General features: G+C 39.4%; 4 protein-coding genes across 4 annotated transcripts; 1 reads left to right on the forward strand and 3 right to left on the reverse strand.

Annotated features, from left to right (window-relative positions):
* Positions 1–394: 394 nt before the first annotated feature.
* LOC127106208 (uncharacterized) lies at positions 395–16,260 on the reverse strand. The gene is made up of 3 exons (XM_051043503.1): positions 16,118–16,260; positions 8,578–8,639; positions 395–5,961 (listed from the first exon to the last, which is right to left on the reverse strand). Exon 3 carries the CDS (start codon positions 3,832–3,834, stop codon positions 493–495), a length of 3,342 nt encoding a protein of 1,113 aa, XP_050899460.1. The 5' UTR covers positions 3,835–5,961; positions 8,578–8,639; positions 16,118–16,260; the 3' UTR covers positions 395–492.
* On the reverse strand, positions 13,938–16,119 carry LOC127101865 (uncharacterized). The gene is made up of 2 exons (XM_051039297.1): positions 14,382–16,119; positions 13,938–14,255 (listed from the first exon to the last, which is right to left on the reverse strand). Exons 1-2 carry the CDS (start codon positions 15,381–15,383, stop codon positions 13,938–13,940), a joined length of 1,320 nt encoding a protein of 439 aa, XP_050895254.1. The 5' UTR covers positions 15,384–16,119.
* Positions 16,261–16,837: 577 nt separating the features above from the next.
* LOC127106210 (40S ribosomal protein S15a-5) lies at positions 16,838–21,027 on the forward strand. Its single transcript, XM_051043505.1, has 3 exons — positions 16,838–17,126; positions 20,136–20,296; positions 20,477–21,027. Exons 1-3 carry the CDS (start codon positions 16,997–16,999, stop codon positions 20,573–20,575), a joined length of 390 nt encoding a protein of 129 aa, XP_050899462.1. The 5' UTR covers positions 16,838–16,996; the 3' UTR covers positions 20,576–21,027.
* An 852-nt stretch (positions 21,028–21,879) lies between these two features.
* LOC127106209 (probable caffeoyl-CoA O-methyltransferase At4g26220) lies at positions 21,880–23,238 on the reverse strand. Its single transcript, XM_051043504.1, has 5 exons — positions 23,143–23,238; positions 22,982–23,061; positions 22,674–22,818; positions 22,460–22,591; positions 21,880–22,382 (listed from the first exon to the last, which is right to left on the reverse strand). Exons 1-5 carry the CDS (start codon positions 23,209–23,211, stop codon positions 22,092–22,094), a joined length of 717 nt encoding a protein of 238 aa, XP_050899461.1. The 5' UTR covers positions 23,212–23,238; the 3' UTR covers positions 21,880–22,091.
* Positions 23,239–23,663: the final 425 nt, after the last annotated feature.

The following is a 23,663-nucleotide window of genomic DNA, read 5'->3' on the forward strand; positions in this document are numbered from 1 at the left end:
GGAGTCCTCTAAAGCGGCCCCAATCTTGATTTCCTTTTTGTCGTCCTCCGTACCCAAATTAATAGTTTCCAACTCCTCCTGATGAGGTTGGATGACCCTTTCCTCCTGCTTCAGTAATCTGGCCAATTCTGCAGGGAGTTCACAGTCTTCCTCACTCTCCTCTTCAGCTTGGTAGATGGGATTATCGAAATCATACTGAGCCATAACAGAACTGTTCATAGTGAATGCCATAAGATCGCTTCTGCATGTTTGATGCTTTGTTTTAGAAAAAGAGTTCAATAAAGTCACAAAAACAAAAACATTGCCATTTTTATTGTTTTTGAAAAAGAAAAATGAAAACAAAAATAGAAAGACAGGGATCACAAAAATTTGTTCAAAAAATGTCCTTCATTAATGATAATCATTAAAACATGATGAGGCCCTACAAAAATGAATCACTACGCCTTGGGCAGAACGTAGGATTTTCATGCAAAATGACAAAACAACAGAAAATTACTCTGTCAGAAGAGTAACTTGAACCACTTCTTCAGCCGTCCAGTTGTTGATAGACCCCCCTGGCGCACACGGGCGAACCCAGTTGTCCAAATCAAAATCACTGTCACAGTCTTCACTACCGGTTGCAGAAATGTCGCCATGATTCATCAGCCCAGCGCTGGTAAAGGTACTCGGACCCGCTTGACCATTCTGCTCTGCTTGGAGAGGCTCATAACCAACACCAAATTTGTCTTCTCTAACCGGCAAATCCACCATCTTGCCCCAGCCTTCAGTCTTGCCAGAGTCAACGACCTCCTTAGCCTGCTTGTAAGAAGTAATTGAAACACCTGGTTTTCTCTGCTCAGCGTACGCCACTTTCTCAAGAGCCACAGTCTCAAACGCCTGGCATAAAGTTTCGTGGATCTCGCCATCCACCTCAACATATTTGAACGAGGATAGATGACTCACCAGAATCTCTTCTTCACCGCACACAGTCACAATCTGACCGTTCCAGACATACTTGAGCTTTTGATGGAGAGTCGACGAGACTGCCCCTGCTGCATGAATCCATGGGCGCCCCAACAAACAGCTATAGGCGGGCTGGATGTCCATAACATAGAAGATGATATTGAATACCTCAGGACCTATCTTCACAGGCAAGGTAACTTCTCCACACACAGAACGTTTGGATCCGTCGAAAGCACGAACGATCAGGTCACTGGGATTAAGCACAAACCCTTCCGCATCAATCTTCCTCAGAATCTGCTTAGGCAACACATTCAGCGACGACCCGGTGTCTACCAATACGTGAGACAACACTGCCCCCTTGCACTCCATGGTGATGTGCAAGGCTTTGTTATGGTTTCTCCCTTCAGGCGGTAAGTCCAAGTTGGTGAAACCTACACCATGCCTGGTGCTCACATTGGCCATCACACCCTCCAGTTGATTGACAGAAATCTCCTGAGGTACGTAAGCCAAATTCAACATCTTCAACAAGGCGTTACGGTGTGCCTCAGAGCACAACAACAGTGAAAGTATAGAAATCTTGGACGGAGTTTGATTCAACTGGTCTACAATCTTGTAGTCACTCTTCTTGATTATCTTCATAAACTCCTCCACGTCCTTCTCAAATGACCCCTCGGGCGCTTCTTTCTGAATAGGTTCTTCCTCAACCACAGCTTGCTTACCTTTTGCTTTGGCGAGAGCTTCAGCATTATTGTCCCTCAAAGGCTGCGGTGCAAACAGACGACCGCTTCTGGTAAAACCTCCTGGACCTCCTACATTATCCACAGCCGGACCAACAGTTGCAGGAACTCTATTCGGTAAACCAATTGTCACTGGAGTTTGATTCACTGGTCTTGTCTGACTTTCAGCCCTTCTGTAACTGCGGTGAGCATTATCATACTTCCACGGCACGGCTTTACTATTCTCAACAGCCCTTCTTCCAGGCGCAACGATAGTAGTTGGAACACTGATGGTTACAGGCACGGGGATGGTAACTGGGGTACCATTTGTTGCAGGTGCATTGACGACCCTTTGTCCACGTTCTTCAGACGGTTTAAAGTAAATGGTGATAGTTGACGCTGTTCCACGATCTTTTACAGCCCTACTGAATTGCAAACAACCCTCATCCATCATACCCTGGATACCGGTCCTCAACTGGTCGCAACCATTCTCAGATTCTGCACAGCCCAAACAATTTTCATCACAGCCCGGGTAGACACCCCCATTCAGCAGACGACCCTTCACAACTAGCAGAGAAGTCTGAACATCATCAACATTAACAACCAGATCTTCCGCTTCTTTCCCCTCAATATTGTTCACTCTATGCCCACCATGCTGAGGCATAGGGTTGTTTACGACGTTAGGCACTGGAGCGAAGTTGATTGCCTTGGCATCGATCAAATCTTGAACCTTGTGCTGGAGAGCTCGACACTTCTCGGTATGGTGGCCTGGCGCCCCAGAGTGAAAGTCACAACGGGCGTTTGCATCATAACCAGGAGGCAGCACCGTAGGCGGAGCCATTGTACGCAACTCAATCATCCCCAACTTGAGTAGTTCGGGTAATAACTCTGTGTAAGACATGGGCAGAGGATCAAATCTTCTATCAGCCTGCAATTTCTGTCTGGGCTGATAAGGACGTTGCTGTTGTTGTTGTTGTTGCGGTTGTTGAACTCTTGGTTGTTGTTGTTGACGAGGTTGAGGTGCCGGAATAGTTACTGCAGCTACTGGACGATATTGATCTCTGTTAGCATTTGTTCTGTACACACCCCCTCTGTGCTGTACAGCATTGGTCTCTCCTTCTCTACGGCGAGGTGCCCCAGAGAAGGGTTTCTTTAATGAAGACGAGGAACCAGCGTCATGGATCCTACCAGCTTTGATTAGACTCTCAGTCCTTTCTCCACAAATGACAACATCAGAAAAACTACCGAACGGGCAGCTCCCCATCCGGTCCATAAACACACCTTGAAGAGTACCAATAAACATATCTGTCAACTCCCTCTCCAGCATAGGGGGTTGAACTCTAGCGGCCAGCTCACGCCACCTCTGGGCATACTCCTTGAAGCTTTCTCCGGATTTCTGACAAAGACTCTGCAGCTGAGTCCGGCTCGGTGCCATGTCCATGTTGTGTTTATACTGCCTCAAGAAGGCCTCACCCAGATCCCTCCAACAGCGGATAGAATCTCTCTTCAATTCCATGTACCAGTCCAAAGAAGCCCCAGATAGACTATCTTGGAAAAAATACATCCACATCTTTTCATCATCGGTATACGCAGAGATTTTCCTGTAGTAAGCCTGCACATGGGTGCGAGGGCAAGAAGTACCGTTGTATTTGTCGAAGGACGGTGCTTTGAACTTGTGAGGGATTCTCAAACCTTCAACCAATCCCATATTAGTAACATCAAAACCAAGAGAATTCTGACTTTCCATAGCACGGATCTTCTCAGCAAGAGCCTCAACTTTGCGGTCTCTCTCATTAACCCTTCCCAGAACGTCTTCGTCTTCACTGAGCAGAGAGAACATATCCTCTTGTCTGTCCATAATCGTAGCAGGATTACGGGCCGGAGCACGGACTACTCTGGCATTAGCGGCATCTGGAACAATAGGTTGACCATTGATTCGAATACCCCCTAACTCATCACCTACAGCATAGTTGTTGACGGGTACAGCAGCAGCAACATTGTTATCATTGACCGGGCCTCCCTCTGGCGGAGCATGGTTGATCGGTGGATTCGCAGCCTCTTGTCTCTGAACCATAGCTCGAAGTTCTTCTTGACCTTGCGCAACCCCTTGCATCATATTCATAAACTGGGCCATGCTAGCCTTCATCTCAGCCAACTCAGCTTGAAATTGATCCATACTTCTCTGTTGATTCAGTCTTGTTGAGTAGCGGTGCGGACGTTGATCAGCTATCCTGCCTGAACAGGAACCAAGAGTGAGAAGTCACGACCAAGAACACCTGTTATGCAAAATGATATGAGTATGATGCTAATGATGCGTATGATGCACATGATATGCTCATTTCTCAGGCATTCAAAGAGCCTGACCCATCCTGAAAAGATGGCAACCTGCAGCAACAAGAGAGCAAACAGATACAGGGCAATGCTGACATCCTTACATATACATAAGGGTACAAAGGCATACAACCAATGTCGACAGAATATCTGAGTAAACAACGTACAAAGAAAAAGAATCCCATCCAACAAGCCTGGAGGTGATTCTCAACAAAAAGATCCAAGAGATGGCTTACACGCAAATGAATCCCATCCAACAAGCCTGGAGGTGATTCTCAACAAAATACAATCAGAGATACAAACTAAGACAGACGGTCTTCCGGAATGAGGGTCTTCAGGTAATGACACTGGTCTATCAACAGCGAACATTCTGAGCAATCTGGTAAAGGAGTGATCTTCTCTTTCAACTGTCTTCTCAGCTCCAAGACTTCTCCTCCAAGGTGGTCCTCTGATGCCTGTCTCAAGTCTACTTCCTTCTTCAACTGGATGTCTTTATCTCTGAGTTGCTTCTCCAAGTCTCTGATCTTCTTCTGATAGCTGGCCTCAACCCTCTGCAGCCTCAAGCGCTCCCGGTGTTCTGCATCTAACATACTCTCCATCTCCTCGTAGGATCTCTTCTTGCTCCTTGCTCTGCTAGCATCTTCTCCTTGCACCTCCCTGAGTTGATGGGCCAAGTTCAATCTATCGGCTTTGGCTTTGTACAGCTCCATATGGGTGTCTTGCTCCTTCTCCCTCAACCGACGACTCTCCATCAGAGCTTGCTTATAGTGCTCAGCAGGCACACTATCAGCAAGAATCAAGGGTGGTTGCTCTTGCAACGGTTCCATCCTATCGTAGGGTAATAACAAAATTTCTACTCTCTTCTTGACCCAATCAGTGTAATCAGGCATGGCTATGGCAAATTTCTTCCCCAAGACGGATCCATCTCTGACGCCAATGGACTTCCAAGCTCTCCCAATCTGCTCCAACCTAACAGGGTCATCCTTCTTCTCAAAGTACACACTCTCAGCTATCTCAGCTTCACGTGGTCTTCTACTCATAACAAAACCTAACTGGCGAAGAGAAAGAACTGGATTATAATTTATACAACCCTTGGTCCCCACGAGTGGCACATTCCGGAATTCTCCACAGCTCATAATAACATTCTTCACATTCATCCGGTAAGATTGCCATCTGATGTCATAAGATGTGAGCGACATGATCCTCTGAGTCCACTTCAGAGTGCTCTGGGTATCCACAAACGGTCCACTGGCTGGCAGAAGAGACATGAACCATTTGAATAGGAGAGGTAGACAGCACCTGATGGCTCCACCCCTACCATGCCTACTGTGGATGGCATAGTAAGTATCAGCTAGAAGAGTAGGGATTGGATTCCCTCTGATGAAAATGCTGATAGCAGTGAAGTCAATGAAATTTGGCATACTGGGAAATAGGATGATCCCATAGATCATGGCAGCTAGCTGTGCGTGAAAAACTTCCCAATTCCCTTTTCTGCTTCAACTCTGGCTATTCTCAGAAGAAACTTCAACGGCAGACCCACGACTCCCCCACTGGGCTTCCAATTATCACAAACTTCCTTAACACTCAACCGGAGAGCTCTGGCAACAACCTTAAAGTCAACCTCCTTTGGTACGTCCAAGAAAGGAACCTGATGCTGAATCGGGATGCTCAACAATATAGAATACTCCTCGAGAGTAGGTGCTAACTGGTAATCTTGGAACGTGAAACATCTAAGCTCCGGGTCATAGAACTGAAGAAGTGTCTGCAACGGCACCGGGTCAACTACTGTCTTCAACACTGTCAGGATATCCCCATACTGGTTCACGAACCCCCCTAGACGATCACTGGTCACAAGACTGCCCAACTCAATCAGAGGCGTTAAAGGCTCCCGGTGAAAAACGTAGATACAGGTCTTCCGCTTCAACTCTGGGACTGTTGCCATCTCTATCAGTGAACAAGCTCTGGAATGTACCTGAGAAATGATATGCATGCAGGGATTAGTTTTTTTTTTTTTTTTTTTCTCTTTTTTTTTTTCTCTTTTTTTTTTTTTGCGTTTCTTTTTGAAAATAAATATGCTATGATGCACATGATGCAGACACAACTGGCTGGCGGTGCATCTCTGATCACAAAGTCGAAGCTTCGGTCTAAACTCAGAACCCAAATCCAACTTGAAAACCCAAGGTCAACTGAATATACTGTTGTCTGAACCCAAAGTCACCAACAGAACCATAAGTCACCAACAGAACCATAAGTCACCAACAGAACCATAAGTCACCAACAGTACCTGTAATGAATAACCCTTCCCCACTCACGGGTGTAGTCTAGGCCAAGGTAAGGTCAAGAGGAACGCAGGATAAACAACCCTTTCAAGAATATCATCCTGTGCACACCCGATGTATGCACCGATAATACCCCATCAGAGTCTGAACTGCTCGTGATATCAATGTTCCGCTAAGTGGCGTACACCACCCGCTTCCCATGAATCACTCTATTCCTAGGTTTCCTAGATTTCACTCATAGCCTGGGTATTGGGCCTTTTACCTCATAGAACTCCCACCCCAACAGAGAGAAACAGACAACCAGCCAGGTGAACAGATGAATAAATGCAAACATTAATGCAAACATAAATGCAAACAATAAACAATGAATGCAAACAGTAAATAATGAATGCAATAAATAAACACAGCACAAAGCAACCAAACCCTAACCTAGAGAGCGCTAGGAGAGACTCGCTCAGGGAAGATGGACCAGCATAGGTCAACTTCTCTAATATTCCCCAGCAGAGTCGCCAGCTGTCGCGTCGCGCGAAAAACCGGCGGGAAAACAAGAACAACAGAGCCGCCACCGTGCGTTATTTATCCCAAAAGAGGGAAAGGAAACGCTCAGAGTAAACCTGGGAAAAGACATGGTCTCGCGACCAAAGAGAATGGGATCGGGAGTCGGTTATGCGAAGGGAAGGTATTAGCACCCCTACGCATCCGTCGTACTCGACGGGATCCACGCACAATAGGAAGGAAAATGGTTGCTAAAACACTGCTCAAACACACACACACACACTGGCTGAAAGAGACACAAGAAAACAGACAAGGCTGACTCGGCAGGATGTCGCATCCTGGGCCTACTTAGTCTATCCGGCATAGACATCAGAGTCAAAGTAGTTCGGACTGGGGAAACAACACATGCTCGCTAGAATGTCGCATCCTATGCATACGTATCTTCTCGGACGAGAGAAGAATCAGAGCATTCGTAGCTCGGCTGACACGCACACAGACAAACTAGACAAAGGCAAACATGGAGCCTGAATGCCAATCAGTGGACTTATATCAGCATCCGAACCAAAACACACAAAGAGGCAAACGTGGAGCCTGAATGCCAATAGCTGGGCTTACATCAGCATCCGAACCAAAACACACAAAGAGGCAAACGTGGAGCCTGAATGCCAATAGCTGGGCTTACATCAGCATCCGAACCAAAACACACACAAAAGAAAGAAAGGGCGAACAAACAAACTAAAAGGGAGACTAGAGCTCGAGCCTAATAGTTGCCAAACACACACAAAAAAAAAAAGAAAAAGGCGCCCGGAGAGATCAGCTCAATCTCCTGCCTACATACTTCATCTGGTATGAAGATCAGGGCGATGTAGTTCCCCTACGCAGGGATAAAGGTTCTAGCCTAACCAGATAACAGAGGGAGACACAACTCTAGGGAGACTACGACTCGAGCCTAGATGTTGTCATGCAAAAGCAACCCTAAGTTATGGTTTCTAGCTGAATGGCACAAGGGCCAACCTATCCTAAGTATGGCTCACACAGGAAGCAAGCCACACACACTTAACTTGCACAGGAAGCAAGCCAAGCAAAACCTAACTTGCACAGGAAGCAAGTCGAACTATCCTAACTTGCACAGGAAGCAAGTCCAACTATCCTAACTTGCACAGGAAGCAAGTCAAACTATCCTAACTTGCACAGGAAGCAAGTCAAACTATCCTATCTTGCACAGGAAGCAAGTCAAACTATCCTAACTTGCACAGGAAGCAAGTCAAACTATCCTACAAGCACAGATAGCACACGCTATACACAAACAAGTGGCTCAAACAAGGGTTAGGTTTTAGTCAAGGGGTCATATCAACCTCAACAAACAAACCTCTGGAACTGGGTGAATGTTGCTCTTAACCTTGCCATTGAGGGGCTAAGGTGAAGCAGATGAAAGGATGAAGTGAGGATGAGACCTCATAGCTCTTATCCCTGGCCTGGGAGAGCTCAAGACAAGAATGTGTGGGTTCAGAAAGTGGGAACCCTTCTACACATTAAAACTGACTCAACTGTACAGTTGTACAAGATCTTGGGTTTGTATCTGCAATGCATCAACACAGTGGTGTGAGCAAGGCAGATGACACACTGAATAGTGGGGGATAGATTGCATATCCCTACCTTCCACCAATTACCTCTTCACTTAGGAGGACTTTGACTCTATGCAGGGACAAAAGTAAACATCCACAAACATTGCCTCTTAAGGAGGACTTCAGACAGTTGCCTGGCCAAGTAACAGGCCAGGTCTTCCAGACTACATGGAGTAAAAGAGATTATACCTCAAGCAAGTTGCTAAAAAGCAAAGCAAAGCAAGTTCAGAGAACTTAAGCAACTAAGGTACCTGAAAAAGTCAAACCAATCAGTAAACGGTTTCAAAGTTAAAACCAAAAGGAATGGATAGACAGTCAACCACAGAAGGTCAACTGTGCAAAGTAAGACTCAAACACATGAGTCACCTACAAAACAAAAGGTTAGCACAATATAGACAAACAAACATCAATCAAATTGGTATGATCTTGGAAGCACTATGCTCAACCTGAAACAGATGAACTCAACATAAGTCCAAAGGACCACTAGGGCTAGCCTAGGGTCAAAGATGAAAGAAAAAGTCAAGGCAGCAAGGAAAAGTCAACTCAAAGTCAAAGTCAACCAATTAGAAAGCAATCACAATTGGGCCCACAATCATATCATGCATCATTATCATTTCATGAACATTTGAAATCAAAGTAAGGCAAAGGAAAGCATACAAAAGTCAACAGAATGCCTTGCATCAAAAGTCAACCTAAACAATCTCAAAAATCATCAAATAAATCACACTCAATCCTAACATCCAACATGGTAGACATGTAAAATTTCATGGCATTTGGATGAGAGGAAGGCAGTCAACTAAAATCATGAAGTCAAACCAAGTTCAAGCATGTACAAAGAAAGTCAACAAGCATGTGTCAACTTCAAAAAATCATATCAAATTGAAAAAAGATGAGAAATGAATGAGATTAACACCAATGCAAAGCTTGAGATGTCTAGTTATCACATATGAAATTGCATAATCATGTGATATGTTATGAGAATTTCCCAAAAGATTTGGCAATGTATAGCACAAAAAGTCAACAAATGACCAAGCATGGAAGAAAATTCACAATCAAATGGAAAACAGCAAGATTAATTCCAAGAAAATTCATACATGAAATAGACATACAAAGGATCATTCATGCAAAAAATGGGGTCAATTGGATGCAAGGAAGCATGTGAACAAAATTAGGGAAAATGCATGATCACCAAATGTGACACATAACTTCAAAAAATCATATCCAGCAAACCACAAATGGGAAATCCACAAACTTTATATCAAAATGAAGGTGAACATGTCTAGTTTCATCACAAAAAATTTCAAAGGCAATGGATATGTCATGAGTATTTCACAATTGAAATGGTAAAGGGTGTCATTTTGGCATACATGTTGGGAAAACAATTATCATTTAAAATCCAGCCACTGAAAAATTAATTAAAATTCACAATAAAATACTAGACTCATTTGTGATCATCATGCAAAAAATTTCATAATTTTTGGAGTTAAAATGAATTTAAAATGAATTATGGAAGTTGATGAACATTTGAATGGAAACATGAAGAACATGGCATGGCAATTGGTCAACATAAGAGTCAACGATGGCATAAGCGTAATTTGGGACTCACTAATCTAAACTACTGCGTTTTGGGGAAAGAAATGAAATGTTCCCATTGGCTCTCAGCCAATGGAACAGTGTATTGGCCAAAGGAGCTCAAATTTCTGGTTTTTCTCATAAACCCTTAGGGTTTTACAGCATACATGGCATATGGCAATCAACAGCAACACAAAAACTTGACTAGCATACAACAGCATTTATTCAGCAAGCAATCAACAGCATGGTAACACAAAACATATGGATTTCTGGGCTAAGTTCAAGACAGCAACAGGGTTTTAGCAGCATGGCTTGGCATTCTCACTCATGTAACTTCATGCAATTAATCAAAATGAAGTCCAACAAACAAACTCAAAACAGCAGGGCAATGCATCAAGCTCATGGTATCGATCCAAAACAAAACAAACAACAGCAATGGCTCATCATTCAGCTTGATCAATCAACCAGAAACAACAACAAATGAACAGCAACATGTAACAATACATAAGTCAAGCATCCACGACCAACACAACCAAACATCAATCATGTGGATTTTACAAGCAAGTTTAAAGGTTTTTTCAAACAGCAGGGCATTGACAGCATCAAGTAATCAATTGAAATTCCAACAAATAAACAACCAATCAAACAGCATTCAAACATGATTCACATGGATTTTCTAGGCATGGTTCATTGTGTAGTTACCAACATCAAAACAAACTTCTAACACCAACAGACAAACATCAGCCAACATACATGATCTAGTTTTCTGGAAAAATCACAGGATTTATCATGGCAGGGTTTAGCAGCATGGTAACATGTATTCATCACTAATCATCATTCAAACCACCAATCATGAACAACAGCATACATCATATTCATGAGATTTCCTTGGCAGCTTAAGGCAGCAAAACAGCAGGGGTACACATCATTTTCAGCATAGCAGTAACAAATGATCATGCAAATACTAATAACAACAGCAGGGCATAGCATAGTATTGGCTCTCACACAACTAGAACAATAGTAAGCCACTAAATTCATGTAGGCTTCTGGAAGACTAGGGTTTAAACAGCAGCCTGCATAAACTCATCTCATGCTTAATCAACATCAAAGAAAACAAAAATCACTTAGCAGGGTAAGCAACACCAATTTCATGTTTATGATTCATCAACATCCAACAAGTTTCAAACACAAACACACAATGTCATGGCATAGTGACCATCAAGCAACATCAACCATCCACCAAACAAGCATTAACAGTGAGAAACTCTGGACAGAATTAGGGTTTTAAGGTAACAGCATGATCATCATTTTCATGTAAGCAGGAAAATCAAAATGCTCAGATCCCAAAATTAATTGCACCAATAGCATCATCAAACATTCAGTATCACAAACATGGCACCACTTTTCACCAAATCATTATAACCAAGCTAAATCGATGAAAAATGCATTTGTTCACCAAAATGAAAATCAAGATATCTCACAGCATAGTCATCCATTTAATGTGATTCAAAGCTTAAATCATCCTACTAAGTAAGACCTACATGAAACATGGCATGGCTTAATGAATGATGAAGTTCGAAATATTACCAAATTTGAAGCACAATGGTGATGCAGTGGTGTTTTGAAGTTGTTGTGCTCGAACAGTCCTTCCTTGTGCTTGGCAATGAAGGATACTTGGTGTAGACAAGCTCAAGAATGCTTGGAAAATCTCACAGCTCGATTTGCCATTTGTTGAGCTTTGAGAAAACAGGACATGAAGATGGCTATGCAGAGGATGTCTGATGCAGCAAATCACTTCCAAATGGAGTCCAGATGAAGAAATAATGAAGGTGGTTCAAGGGTTTTTTGATGTTTTGCTCAGAACTCCCTTTGTGCAAAAAATGCAAGATGAGAGGAGAATGGATGTTTTGGTCTGTGGCTGCTGTATGGTGGTATGCTGCTAGCAAGTTTGTTGGCAAGGTTTTGGCACTCTTGTGTTTGGACAATTTTTAGAAAATGCAAGGCCAGGTCCAAGAACCTTTGGTTGGTCTGCTGCTAGGATTTTGTGGTGTGGCAGAAAAATGAACAAGATTGGTCTCTGCAGTACCAAGCATAGCCATGAAAGATGGAGTTTTTGACAGTTTTCCAACAGTGCCAAATGAGAGGGAAATCAAGATTTTGGCCTCAGTCAGCTTGTTTTTGTCTGCTAATGGTCTTGTTATGGCAGGGAAATGGTGCAGTTTTTTTTAGACAATGCAAGGCAAGGTTTGGCATAATGCAAGTGAGTTTATTTTTTATGAACCAGGTTGCTGTTGTCTACCAAGGGCAGGAAAAATGATGCAGGATCTTTTCATGACAGGGGTGTGGTGCCTTTTTTGCTGGTTTGGAGATTTAGTTATTTTGTGGCAGGGTTGTTTGTTCTATGTGTGTGTGTATGACAGAAAATGATGCAAAAGAAAGGGCAAAGGCTTTGGCTTAGGTGTTTTTTGTTCTTGACAGAAGAAACAAGGTGAGGGCCAGATCTATGTCATTTTTCTTTTGGCAGAAAGGGTGAGATGCCCATAGCAGGGTGAGGGCAAGGTGAATGAAAGATTGGTTCCTTTGCTCCTTGCTTCCAATGCTGCTATCAGTGACAGAAAATCATGCCATGCCCTGCTGTTGGATAGTACAAATTAAGGTGTGGAAACATGGATGAATGGTTGCTTTGTACTCATTTTCCAAAATTCAAGTAAACAAACATGGCCATATGTACTATTGGAGTATGGCTGCACTACAAGGCCTCAAAAGTGACAGAAGAATGATCAAGAATGTTGCATAATTGCTGTCCTCTTGAGGTACAAGGCAAGGCATGGACAAGTATGGTGCATTTGTACCTTTCTTACAATTCAAGCAACCAAGCAAGATTCACATGTGCTGCATAATTTGACTTTGCAAACACACTCTAAATGACATTTATGAGCTTTTACAATTGGCCAAATGCTGAAAAAATGTTTGAGTCAAAAAGTCAACTCTTGGTCAAACTTACATTTAAATGAAAAAGGTCAAAATTTGCCATTTTGATTGGTGAAGTTTTGGGTCATGAAATTTATATTTTTGGAAAGAGGATGAAAAATGTGGTTTGTAGGAAAAAACCCCACCAAATTTGGCCAAACGGTTTGGGAGATATGGCCCTTTGAAGTTCAAGATTTTCTAAAATCGATTCGATCATAACTTGCCAACCATACATGGGAATTGAGAGTTCTAGGACTTTTTGGAAATGGGAGAACAAGATCTTCAACTTTCATGTTGGGCAAAAATTCATTTGAGGCTTGTATCACAATGTAAGTTTGAGGATCAAGACTTTCCATTTATGGCAGGTTTCAGTTACAGGCCCAGTTTCCATTTTGGGAAATTCATGATCTGGCTTCAAATTCTTCCATGATGGTGTTTGGCATGATGTATGATGACTATTTGGACATGAATGAACTCTCACAAACCAAATCCAATCATCCAATCACTGATTAAATGGACAGTTGACCAACAGTTGACTTTTAGGGTTTCTGATTGATTATGCATTGACTGATGAATTCCAAACCCTGATTCCTTGAGGACTTGACTTCAAATGATGTCCCAAGTTGTATGAACTCTTGATTATTGACCATGGTGCCCAAATTCCACAAGAATGACCACCATCCACTGCTTTGACTGACAGTTGACTTTTTTAGGGTTCTTGACTGTCTGGGCATGAACTGCTGACCTCTGAGCCCTTAACCCTTGACCAAAATACTTCAAATAGACCTCCAAGTCATGTGAACTTGTTGGACAAACCCCAAGGCCTTGATTCAATGAGAAATTCTTTTGCTTGCTTGGTTGACTGATCAGGAGATTAGTTTGACCTAATTCTTGATTGCTTGCTCTTGAGGCAACAGAGGGACAATGCAAATGCTATGCAATGGACCATGATATGCTATGACCTAGTATGAAAATGTATGTATAATGATAGGTGCAAATTTGAGGTGCTACAGCCCCCATAAATCACAATGGATTAAATGAAATGCAGAAGTTGCTTTATTTTCACTAATTGGAAAAGTATCTCGAGACTGTTTTGCTCTAAGACATATTTCACATGATTGGGTACATAGATAATTGTTTCTATTAGAACTAACATTCAGAAACATTTGTAGAGCCTTCAAAGATGTGTGTCCTAGTCTGCGATGTAACAAGTCCAAAGGAATTTCCTTATTTGTTTTCACTGTAGCTGCTTTGACCATATCTTTAAGATAATATAGCCCCTCTCTTTGTTCACCCGCTCCAATCGGCGTCCTCAAAGTGGGGTCCTGTATAAGACAAAACTTATCAGTAAATTTAACAGTGTAGTTAGAATCTTTTAGCAGCTGGGATACTGAGATAAGATTGCAGTGTAGACTAGGCACATATAAGACATTAGTTAATCTTATTCTTACATTGAGCATCACAATTCCTTCCTTTGTCGCCATTGTCTCTTCACCGTTTGGTAGTCCAACAGAGCACTCAAAAATATTGTGCATATTGGTTAAGCATTCCAGTTGACCGGTCATATGATTTGATGCACCTGTATCAATAATCCATGGCAAAAAGGAACACTTACCACTTAGCTTCTCGGTTGCACCTAGCTTTACATTGTTCAAAAGGCTGACCAATGCTTGCCATTGATCACTAGTAATATTTCTTGGATTACAAATATCGGAACTTGACGTTTCAGAAGCAACCTCTTCTTTAGATGGTTTTGCTTGTGCTACATGAGCCTTAACAGTTCCTCCATGTTTTTTGTTACTAGAAACAACGTTATATTGTTCTGGTTTCCCACGCCCGGTTCCTTTCAACTGTCCGCGTTGTCGATCTCCCCACCAATCAGGATATCCTATTACCTGAAAACAACCATCTGAATCATGGCCCGTTCGATTACAATGACTGCACATTCCTCCTTTTTCTTTACGTTTGAAGTTGGACTGCACTGCAAACACCATGACCTCACCACGATCTTCGGCCGTACGAGTCACAGTGCGCAACCGTTCCTCCTGAATTAATGTCGCATAAACTTTGTTAAATGTAGGCAGAGGATCCTGAGCGAGAAGATTTGACCGTACTGTTCCATAAAGAGCGTCATCTAATCCCATGAGGAATTGATGGATTTTCTCTTCTTTGCGTTTCTTTTGCAACACAGAGCTGAGATTGCACTTGCAACGCCCACACTTGCATGCCTGGATCTGATCGTAATTCGCCAATTCTTCCCACAACTTCTTCAGTTTCCCATAATATGTCACAATGGTCAGTCCTTTTTGTTTGCATTCAACGAGCTCTGCTTTGAGCTGTTGAATACGTGGTCCATTAACAATGGAAAACCGCTCCTTAATGTCTTCCCAAAGATCCATGGCTACCTCCATATGCGACATAGTTGATCGCAATGAAGGTTCAATTGTGTTCATGATCCAAGAGACCAACAAGGAGTTGTTAGTCCACCAATCTTCAAGATTTGAAGATTCCTCATCAGGTTTGCTGATTGATCCATCAACAAAACCAAAATTCTTTCTTGCTCAAAGTGTCGTTCTAAGTGAACGAGCCCATTCGTCATAGTTTTCTCCCTTTAATTGAACTGGTGTTATCAAACTCCCAGGATTATCATTGGAAGTGATATTATAGGGAGAGATGGTTTTTCGGATGACTGCTCCATCGCCATTGTTGACTGACTTGGAAGATTCCTTCACAGGAGAACTTTCACCTTCACTGTCAGACATGATTTAAATGTTTTATTCTATATGTATAACCTGCTCTGATACCATAACACAATTGTTCTGAGATGGAAAATGTCATTTATTTCATTGAGTCATCATATGCTATATATAATTACAAGATTGAATGGAAATAGCTAATCATTCCAAAAATAGTTTCCTAATATTAAAGGACATTGATGCTATAGATACTAAATTGAATATATGTAGAGCTGATACATTATTGACAATTATCAGCAAGATATCAATTGCCTAAAAATTTTCATCCTTGGGATGTCTAACCAAATCTCATAAACGGAAAAAAAGAAAAAAAACCTCTCTACTTGGTTGTCTTTAAGTTCGTACCCAGAATGAAACAACATAGAATAACTCATAAAATCGAAGAAACATTCAAAAGACCTTTAGCTACCGTAAAAAAAAAATATGGTTACCTCTTCAAGTCGGTTTCTTAGAGCATGGTGTCTGCTGCATCATTAAGAGCACAAATTTTTGTTTAGAGGACGGAGTAAAACAAATGTCAAATCAATTGTACTATTCATTATAGAAAAGCTAAACAACCATCCAATGTAAGGACGATGTTTCGTGTTGGTTATGTATTTACAAAAGCAACCTCATAGACTTTCACTACTAGGTTTCTCTAAAATTTTAATCATGCTAAAATTTATTTATAAAAGAATATATTAATTACTCTTGAGATAATTTTGTTTAATTATTGACTATAAAGATTATAGTTTATTAATCTAAATGTTGGATTAAAATTTCTAATTGAGGTTATTAATTATAATTTTTTAAATAAAAATTTAAAACTATTTAATACTTTATTAAATAACTTCAATTTAGAAGTAAAATAAAATTTGTAAAAAAATACAACAATTATACAATTATAACTATTGAATTTTTGTAAACATTTGTGAAGGTAATATACTGAATGAAAAAATTAATTTAAAGATTGACTTGATGAAATATAATGTTTATAGTCAGTTATTAAACAAAATAATTCTATGCAAAGTTATTCCGGAAATAAAGTGATTCCTATTTTTTAAAAAGTGAAAGGAGGGTGTATAAGAAAAGTAGAGGTACTAGTGAGCAAAAAATCTCAACTCATATGACCCAAAACAGCCCAGATCCAAAGAATAGAGAAAATTAAAAATAAAAAAAAAAAGTTTCACAAGAAAGACGTAGAGAGATATAGAGGCGCATTCTGGTGCTGCAGCGTCGCGAGGTTGCGGCGGCGAACAAACTCCGACTACCGGCAACACCGTTATTTCACAATTAACAAACAAAATTGTTCTCGATTGAGAGGGAAAAGAATGGGGAGGAGGATATTGAATGATGCGTTGAGAAGTATGGTGAATGCTGAGAAGAGAGGGAAAGCTATGGTGGAGCTTAAACCTATATCCACTGTCATCTCTTCCTTTCTTCAAATCATGAAACACCGCGGTAATGATTCTACTTCTCCTTTTCACTACTCACACATTTTTTCCCATATGATTGAGTATGAAATTCATGCTGGATTTATCTTTATCTGTTTTGTAGAATTTCATTAGGATATTGTTATTGTAAGCAGGGTTTTAAAAAATGGTCCGCCGCCGCGACAGCAATAAGTTATTTATTGTTTTTATGTTAAAGAATAAATTGTGGTTAATTCATTCCGCGACTGTTGTGACACCGGCCTGAAATCACGAAAACTTTACTAGTGACCAGGACGCATCCGCAAAACCTTGATTGTTAGAGTAAAATGCATTTTTTGTGTGCGGGGATGCGATTCTAGTTTATGAAGGTGATTGTTGAAGTATTATAAGAGTTACTTTCATGAAATTGGAAGGGTTGTTATGTAGAGTTGTTCGGTTTAAGCCCTGAGGGAGACACCTTGTTTTTGATTAATGAGCTTTCAATACTGACACAATACTCTAAATATTTTCTGTGAAGTTGGAAGAATTTCTATAGATGCCAGATATTTTTAAGGTATATATCATCTCAATAACTTCTAGACAATACTCTAAGTATATCATTCATGTTGAGAATTTCAAATTCTTTGCGTAGTGTCTGTGACCGAACTCGCTCACCTTGGTAGAACCTTGGTATTTTTGGCGCAGAGTCTCCCATAAGCAGAAAAACTTTTCTAACTGTTGAGGGTAATGAACTCAACTAAATTCATGTTCAATGCCTTTTAATAGGCTAAGAGTCATATTAAGTTTGAAACTAAATCAAGTTACAAGACACACTGGGAGTGTAAATCAGTATTACGCTGACATCTAATATGAATTCACTATGTTACCTTATATTATTAATTTTAAGATTCAATTAGAAGTCTGATGGAATATGAAAATATTGAATCCTCATCTGATACATGTGCAAAGTTGGTTTACACTTACATGGTGCATCTCTTTAATCTTGTTTTTTTATTTTTTTTGTCATCGATGAAAAAAGTTTAACTTATATACAATTGAGAAACTCCAGGAGGTAAAAAGGTAATTTGAACAGCCCATTTGTTGATTATCATAAAAATGGATTGTTATGTTTTATTTGGTAATTGGCTTTGAGGTTGTTTGTCTTTCCCTGTGACTTGCTATTGCTGATTGTTATCCCTATTGAAGTTAATGCTTAAAGGATGAGTTATATGTATGGTTTTGCTTATTTCTTAATGTTTTTAGGAGAATGGTACGAGGGTGAGGGTCATTGAGGTAATGGCTAAGGAAACAAAGCGAGAAAGCGTATTTTGTATTGAAAATGCAAAAAACATGTAGTTCTTGTAGAAAAACTATCCTACGAAAACCTGGCCCCAAAGTCATTTTTCAATATATAAGCATTGAATGCTCTAATTTCCTATAAAAACTATCTATTTCTTGATTTGTGAAAATGACCCGTATTGAAAAGTTGAATTGATGCATAGTGAAATCTTTTTTAACATTCGGTCAAACATAAAAAATAAGCAAGACTGTTATGGTGGACAAGTGATACAAATGTTCTGTGATGGACTATGTGTGAATGTTGGATGTTGAAGCTATTTGATCTATTTATGACATTTTTGTGAATATATGGTTAAGCTAATGCATATATGTTCAATAATTTATTATTTTGTTTGAATTGTTGATAGCTCCTGCATAAATTGAAATTTTTAAACATGTGCTCACTACTTTTTCCAACTTGTTTTTGGTATTGATTTTTATGTTTTGCTTGAGACCTTTGATTTTTTTTTATTGTTGATCAATATTTCATGAATTTTGAGTATGAAAAATAAATTAAGAATATTGGTAATCCTGGTATGCTATATCCTGTTATAGTGGTTTTGCGAATCACCTATATATGTTGTTATCCAAGATTGATAACTGTGCTTTTGTTCCTCTCCCTGTGAATGAATGGTGTGTTCTGTGGTGTAAGCATAAGTTAAACAAACGCGTTGAACTGTGTCACTCTTGGTATAAAAAGTTAAGATGTTTTTGATGGATTTAGTTTATAAGTGAACCAAATGAAATAAGGGTTACTGGTAAAAGCAAGTGTGAGGTGTAGGGGAAGAGGAAGAAAGACTAAACTACGTGTTATTGCATTAAGTATTGTTGTCTTCTTAATCTAAAAGGAAAACTCCCTTTTTGAAGTATGCTCTATCATTCCATAATAATGTCGGAAGTTTGTCAAGTTAGAGTAGCGTATGTTTGGTTTTATGGTTGGAGCTCTTAGAATTGATTATGGATGTGTAGAATTAATTTTGACATGGTTGGTTGCTTTTGAGTAGAATTAATTATGCTTTTCTGAATTCATGCCAAGATTTGTAGCTTTTGAGTATAAACGTGATTTTTGCATTAAAATTTACTGTTTAAATCACTTTTACAAGAATTTGTCCAAATATAAATCATTTTACTTTCAACTCACTTTTAGTCAAAAATTAGAATCAATTTTATATAATCAGTTTACTCTGAATCAATTTTTTCACCGCGGAACTAAATATATGCTTAGTATAATTTTCAAAGATATTTTAGTCCTATTATGACTAGTTTTATCCATATTTGAGATTCTTAAGGATTGTTATGGTGTTTTCTACCTTTCTCATGGCTCATGGACTATGCAGCACTGATACTTTGGATTGAAGGATTGAAGACATATTTGATCCTGGACATCTACCCATGTGATTGCATTTAATTAGTTCTGTTTTCTCAGATTATCATCGGTGCCGGTGATGTGACTGTGTTAGGCTTCATTATTACTAATGGATAAAATTGGTCTCTGTTTTTTGTTGGGAACTATTTCGAACACTATTATCATTTGGAGAAGAATGTTCTTTATTTCTGTATGTCTATGTGCACGCATGAAACATTACCAAAATCCTCTGACATAGTCTAGTTAAGATGAAAATGAAAGGTTCTAAACATACTAAAATCATTTGGTATTCAGAGAATGACTACAATGCCAATGTATATTCAGCTAATTTTGTTTCGTTCATTATTATGATAGGATATATCAAGGACTTTCAGGTCTATGATCCCCATAGAGTGGGGAGGATCACCGTTGAACTACAAGGTAGACTTAACGATTGCAAGGCCCTTACATACCGACAAGACCTAAAGGCAAAGGATATTGAAGCCTACAGACTGCGTACTCTTCCAACAAATCAGGTTTGTAATGTTATTGTTTTGTTTCATTTAGTGTTATAGGCTTACAGCAGTTTGACCTTTTTGAATATGGAGACTGCTGTTCGTATCAGATGCCAGCCAGCTTTTATATTTCACTTTTTCTTTTAAAAGAAAACACTTGAGGAAAAGGATAATCATTTCATTCTATATATCTTGATGCAGTGGGGTTATGTTGTGATTACAACCCCCGATGGTGTTTTGGATCACGAAGAGGCCGCGAAAAGGAATGTAGGTGGTCAGGTTCTTGGTTACTTTCACTAAAGTCGTCCTTTACCTTGTTATTTTAACCAGCCACTGTGTTCAGCTAAGTTTCCCGATAAACTTTCAAAGGATTTGATGAAAGAATGTTTTATTCAGCAAAGGTGGTTTTGTTTTCAATTGATGCATTGTGCTGTATGAATTTTGTGGTAGTTCATGCATGACGAGTGTGATGCGTTGGATCTCATGCCCTGTTTCTGTTAAATAATAGACTAGACTTGAATGGATATCATAATCTACTTTAAATATGTAGTGGGGTTTGTCTAATCCGTAGTTAGTTCAAGTTCATACATTCTGCACGCCGTTTTTCTTATTTGTTTTTCCAAAGATGCAGTTTTGGATATGAAGAATGTATCATTCTAGAGGATAGTCAATGTTGAAATTTATTTTTCAGCCCTGTCACCTGATGGATATTTTAATGCCCAGTCAATTGAAGACCAATTTATTTTACTAGATTTTCTCTTGTATTCAACTTTGCATATTATATAGATGGCCTTAATCAACAACAAAAGTTGTCATCCAATTTATGGTAAAATAAGAAGTATCTCTGTTGGTGCAAAAAAAAATATGGTTTTGATTCCCAAGGAGAAAGAGAAAGGATTAGGAGTATTACTATCAATGAGTGAATGTACTTAGAGGCGAGGCTATGCTGCACAGTTATATATGGATTCGGCTTATTTGATTTTAAGAATGATGACCAGTTTAATATGTAAGGTGATTTAAACGCCAAAATCGAAGTTATGCAAATGGATGGTAGTATCTGGCTGATTAGTGATATTGGAAAGCAGATAATCGACATGTGTGTTGAGTTACTGAACATCGATAAGTAATCCAGTTTGACGTAAGCTAACTGCGACCATGCATTCCTGTTTGTTTGTATGAGTTAAGTAGAATGTTTGTGATCAGCTCGTCAAGTTCCTTTTGCTGATCATCGTTGTATTGTGAGGGATTTTAGTTTGCAGACAATCATATGATGATGGGAATGTAATTTTGAGTATACATCAAACTACAAACTGTTTGGAGTTTCAATAGTCCATGACCAAACCCATTTCTAGCACTCTCTTCATCGAGCTTGCTGGTAGTACAACTTGAATGTATGTTTGGAAGAGCAAAACAATTTTAATATTGCATTGGCATGAGATCATTTGATAGTGACCAATTCAAAATATGCTTGCCATAGCAATGTTGAAAAACAATTCCTATTAAGAATAACTATTGGTACAAAATAGACATTTTCTTCACTTACTGCTCATTATACTTAAGTTTATTAACAACAGATAAAGGGGTTATGGTGTGGTGTATTAAACAAGTTTATAAAGTTAGGAGAGTCCAACTTTGTAATCAGGGTTTCAATTAATCATGGGTAGTCCAAAAGGTCATCAAAAGCAGCATTACTTTGAAACCAAACTGCTCATTGAACTTCTAAATGCAGTGATTTACAGTTAAAAGGTAGGAAAAATTGCAGAGAGGAAACCAAATACAAGGGATGCAAATAGTCAATATTGGGAATCAAATTAAATCAGCGAATGCGCCTGCAGATTGTGAGCCCATCGCCTATTGAAACAAAAGCAAGTTCCAGACGAGAATCCTTTGAAATTGCTTCGTTGAAAGCAAGTGTGAATCTTCTCCATTCTCTCTTTGGTTCTGAAACTTCCATCTCTGGTAAGGCAACAGTTCCTCCCCAAAGTGTGTTATCATAGGCAACAATCCCACCAATCTTAATCAATTTGATAAGCCTCTCGTGGTAATTCCAGTAGTTATTTTTGTCAGCATCAACGAAGGCAAAGTCAAAAGTCCCTTCATTTGCAGGCTGCATCAAAACAGAAAAAATGAAATAAAAACCATAATTAGCCAGAGAGATGTAAAGATGGTTTGTAAGTTGCTTACATCTTGTAGGAGTTTATCAAGAACCGGCAAAGCTGGAGACTCTATGTAGTCAATTTTGTGCAAAACAGAAGCCTTTTTGATGAATGGCAGTCCTATCTCATATGCTTTTCTGTCTGGATCCAAAGCTATAATCTACAACAGGCAAACAAATGGAGCTAACAACATAAACTATAAATGATACTTCTCCACCTTAGAAGCATACACATATACAAACCTTTCCATCATGAGGAGTGTTAAGTGCGGTGAGGAGAAGAGAGTATCCGGTAAAAACTCCAACTTCAATTGTCTTTTTTGCATTTAAGAGTTTCAAGAGCAAGGCCATTAGCTGACCCACATCAGGTGAAGTGCCCATGAAGCCACTGAAAGAATGGCATTGGATATCAAGTTTAACAAAAATGAATATAATAATGTCATGCTATTTTCATGTTTGAGACATTCTTGTATGCATATCAAATCATGTTATGTTGACAAACGTGCATGGTTGTAGGTTAAAAGTAATATTATATTATAAAGAATAATTACAGAGGATGATTTGTGGTTGCATTCCTTAGCTCTTTGAGAATCTCTGCTTCTCGTGGATAAACGCTGGTTTCTAGTATATACTGTTCATAAAATTAGTGTTAGTTAAAGTAGGGAATTAATCAAAACAGTCACAACAAAAATGACTAGATTTTTGTATGAACCTTGAGTAAGCCCTCACTTTTCAAAATCATTGGATTGGGGGAAACTGCTGGCTTTGATATATTCTCCATTTACTTCTCTGCAACCCTTCACGCTATAGATAGATTTTTTAATGAATATGATTTTGTTCTTATATAGGATATTTCACGCAAAGAATGCATGATGGTTCATGATTTCCTTGTTTGGATTTTCAGTCATCACAATCTTTTCGTGGTTTCAAAAGACAATTCAGGATGCCTATATTAATATTTTTGAGAGGTTTAAAAATAAATTGTCTCTACAATTATTTTTTTAACTTTTAATTCTTGAAAAAAAATTGTTTTGGTTTTCATTATTACAAAACATAATTCAAAAGTAAACCAAAACTTGATTACAAGAACAAGTAAACTATTATTTTAGAGACTAAATGTAAGAAAATAGTATATTCGCAAAGGTTAAATTATAAATGCATCCAAGGCTTATTTTGAAGGCAAAAAGACTGAAATCAGGAACATAAGTTAAAAACAAAATTATCCTGAACTGC

This window comes from Lathyrus oleraceus, chromosome 7 (assembly GCF_024323335.1).
Source record: "Lathyrus oleraceus cultivar Zhongwan6 chromosome 7, CAAS_Psat_ZW6_1.0, whole genome shotgun sequence".
NCBI lineage: Eukaryota > Viridiplantae > Streptophyta > Magnoliopsida > Fabales > Fabaceae > Lathyrus > Lathyrus oleraceus.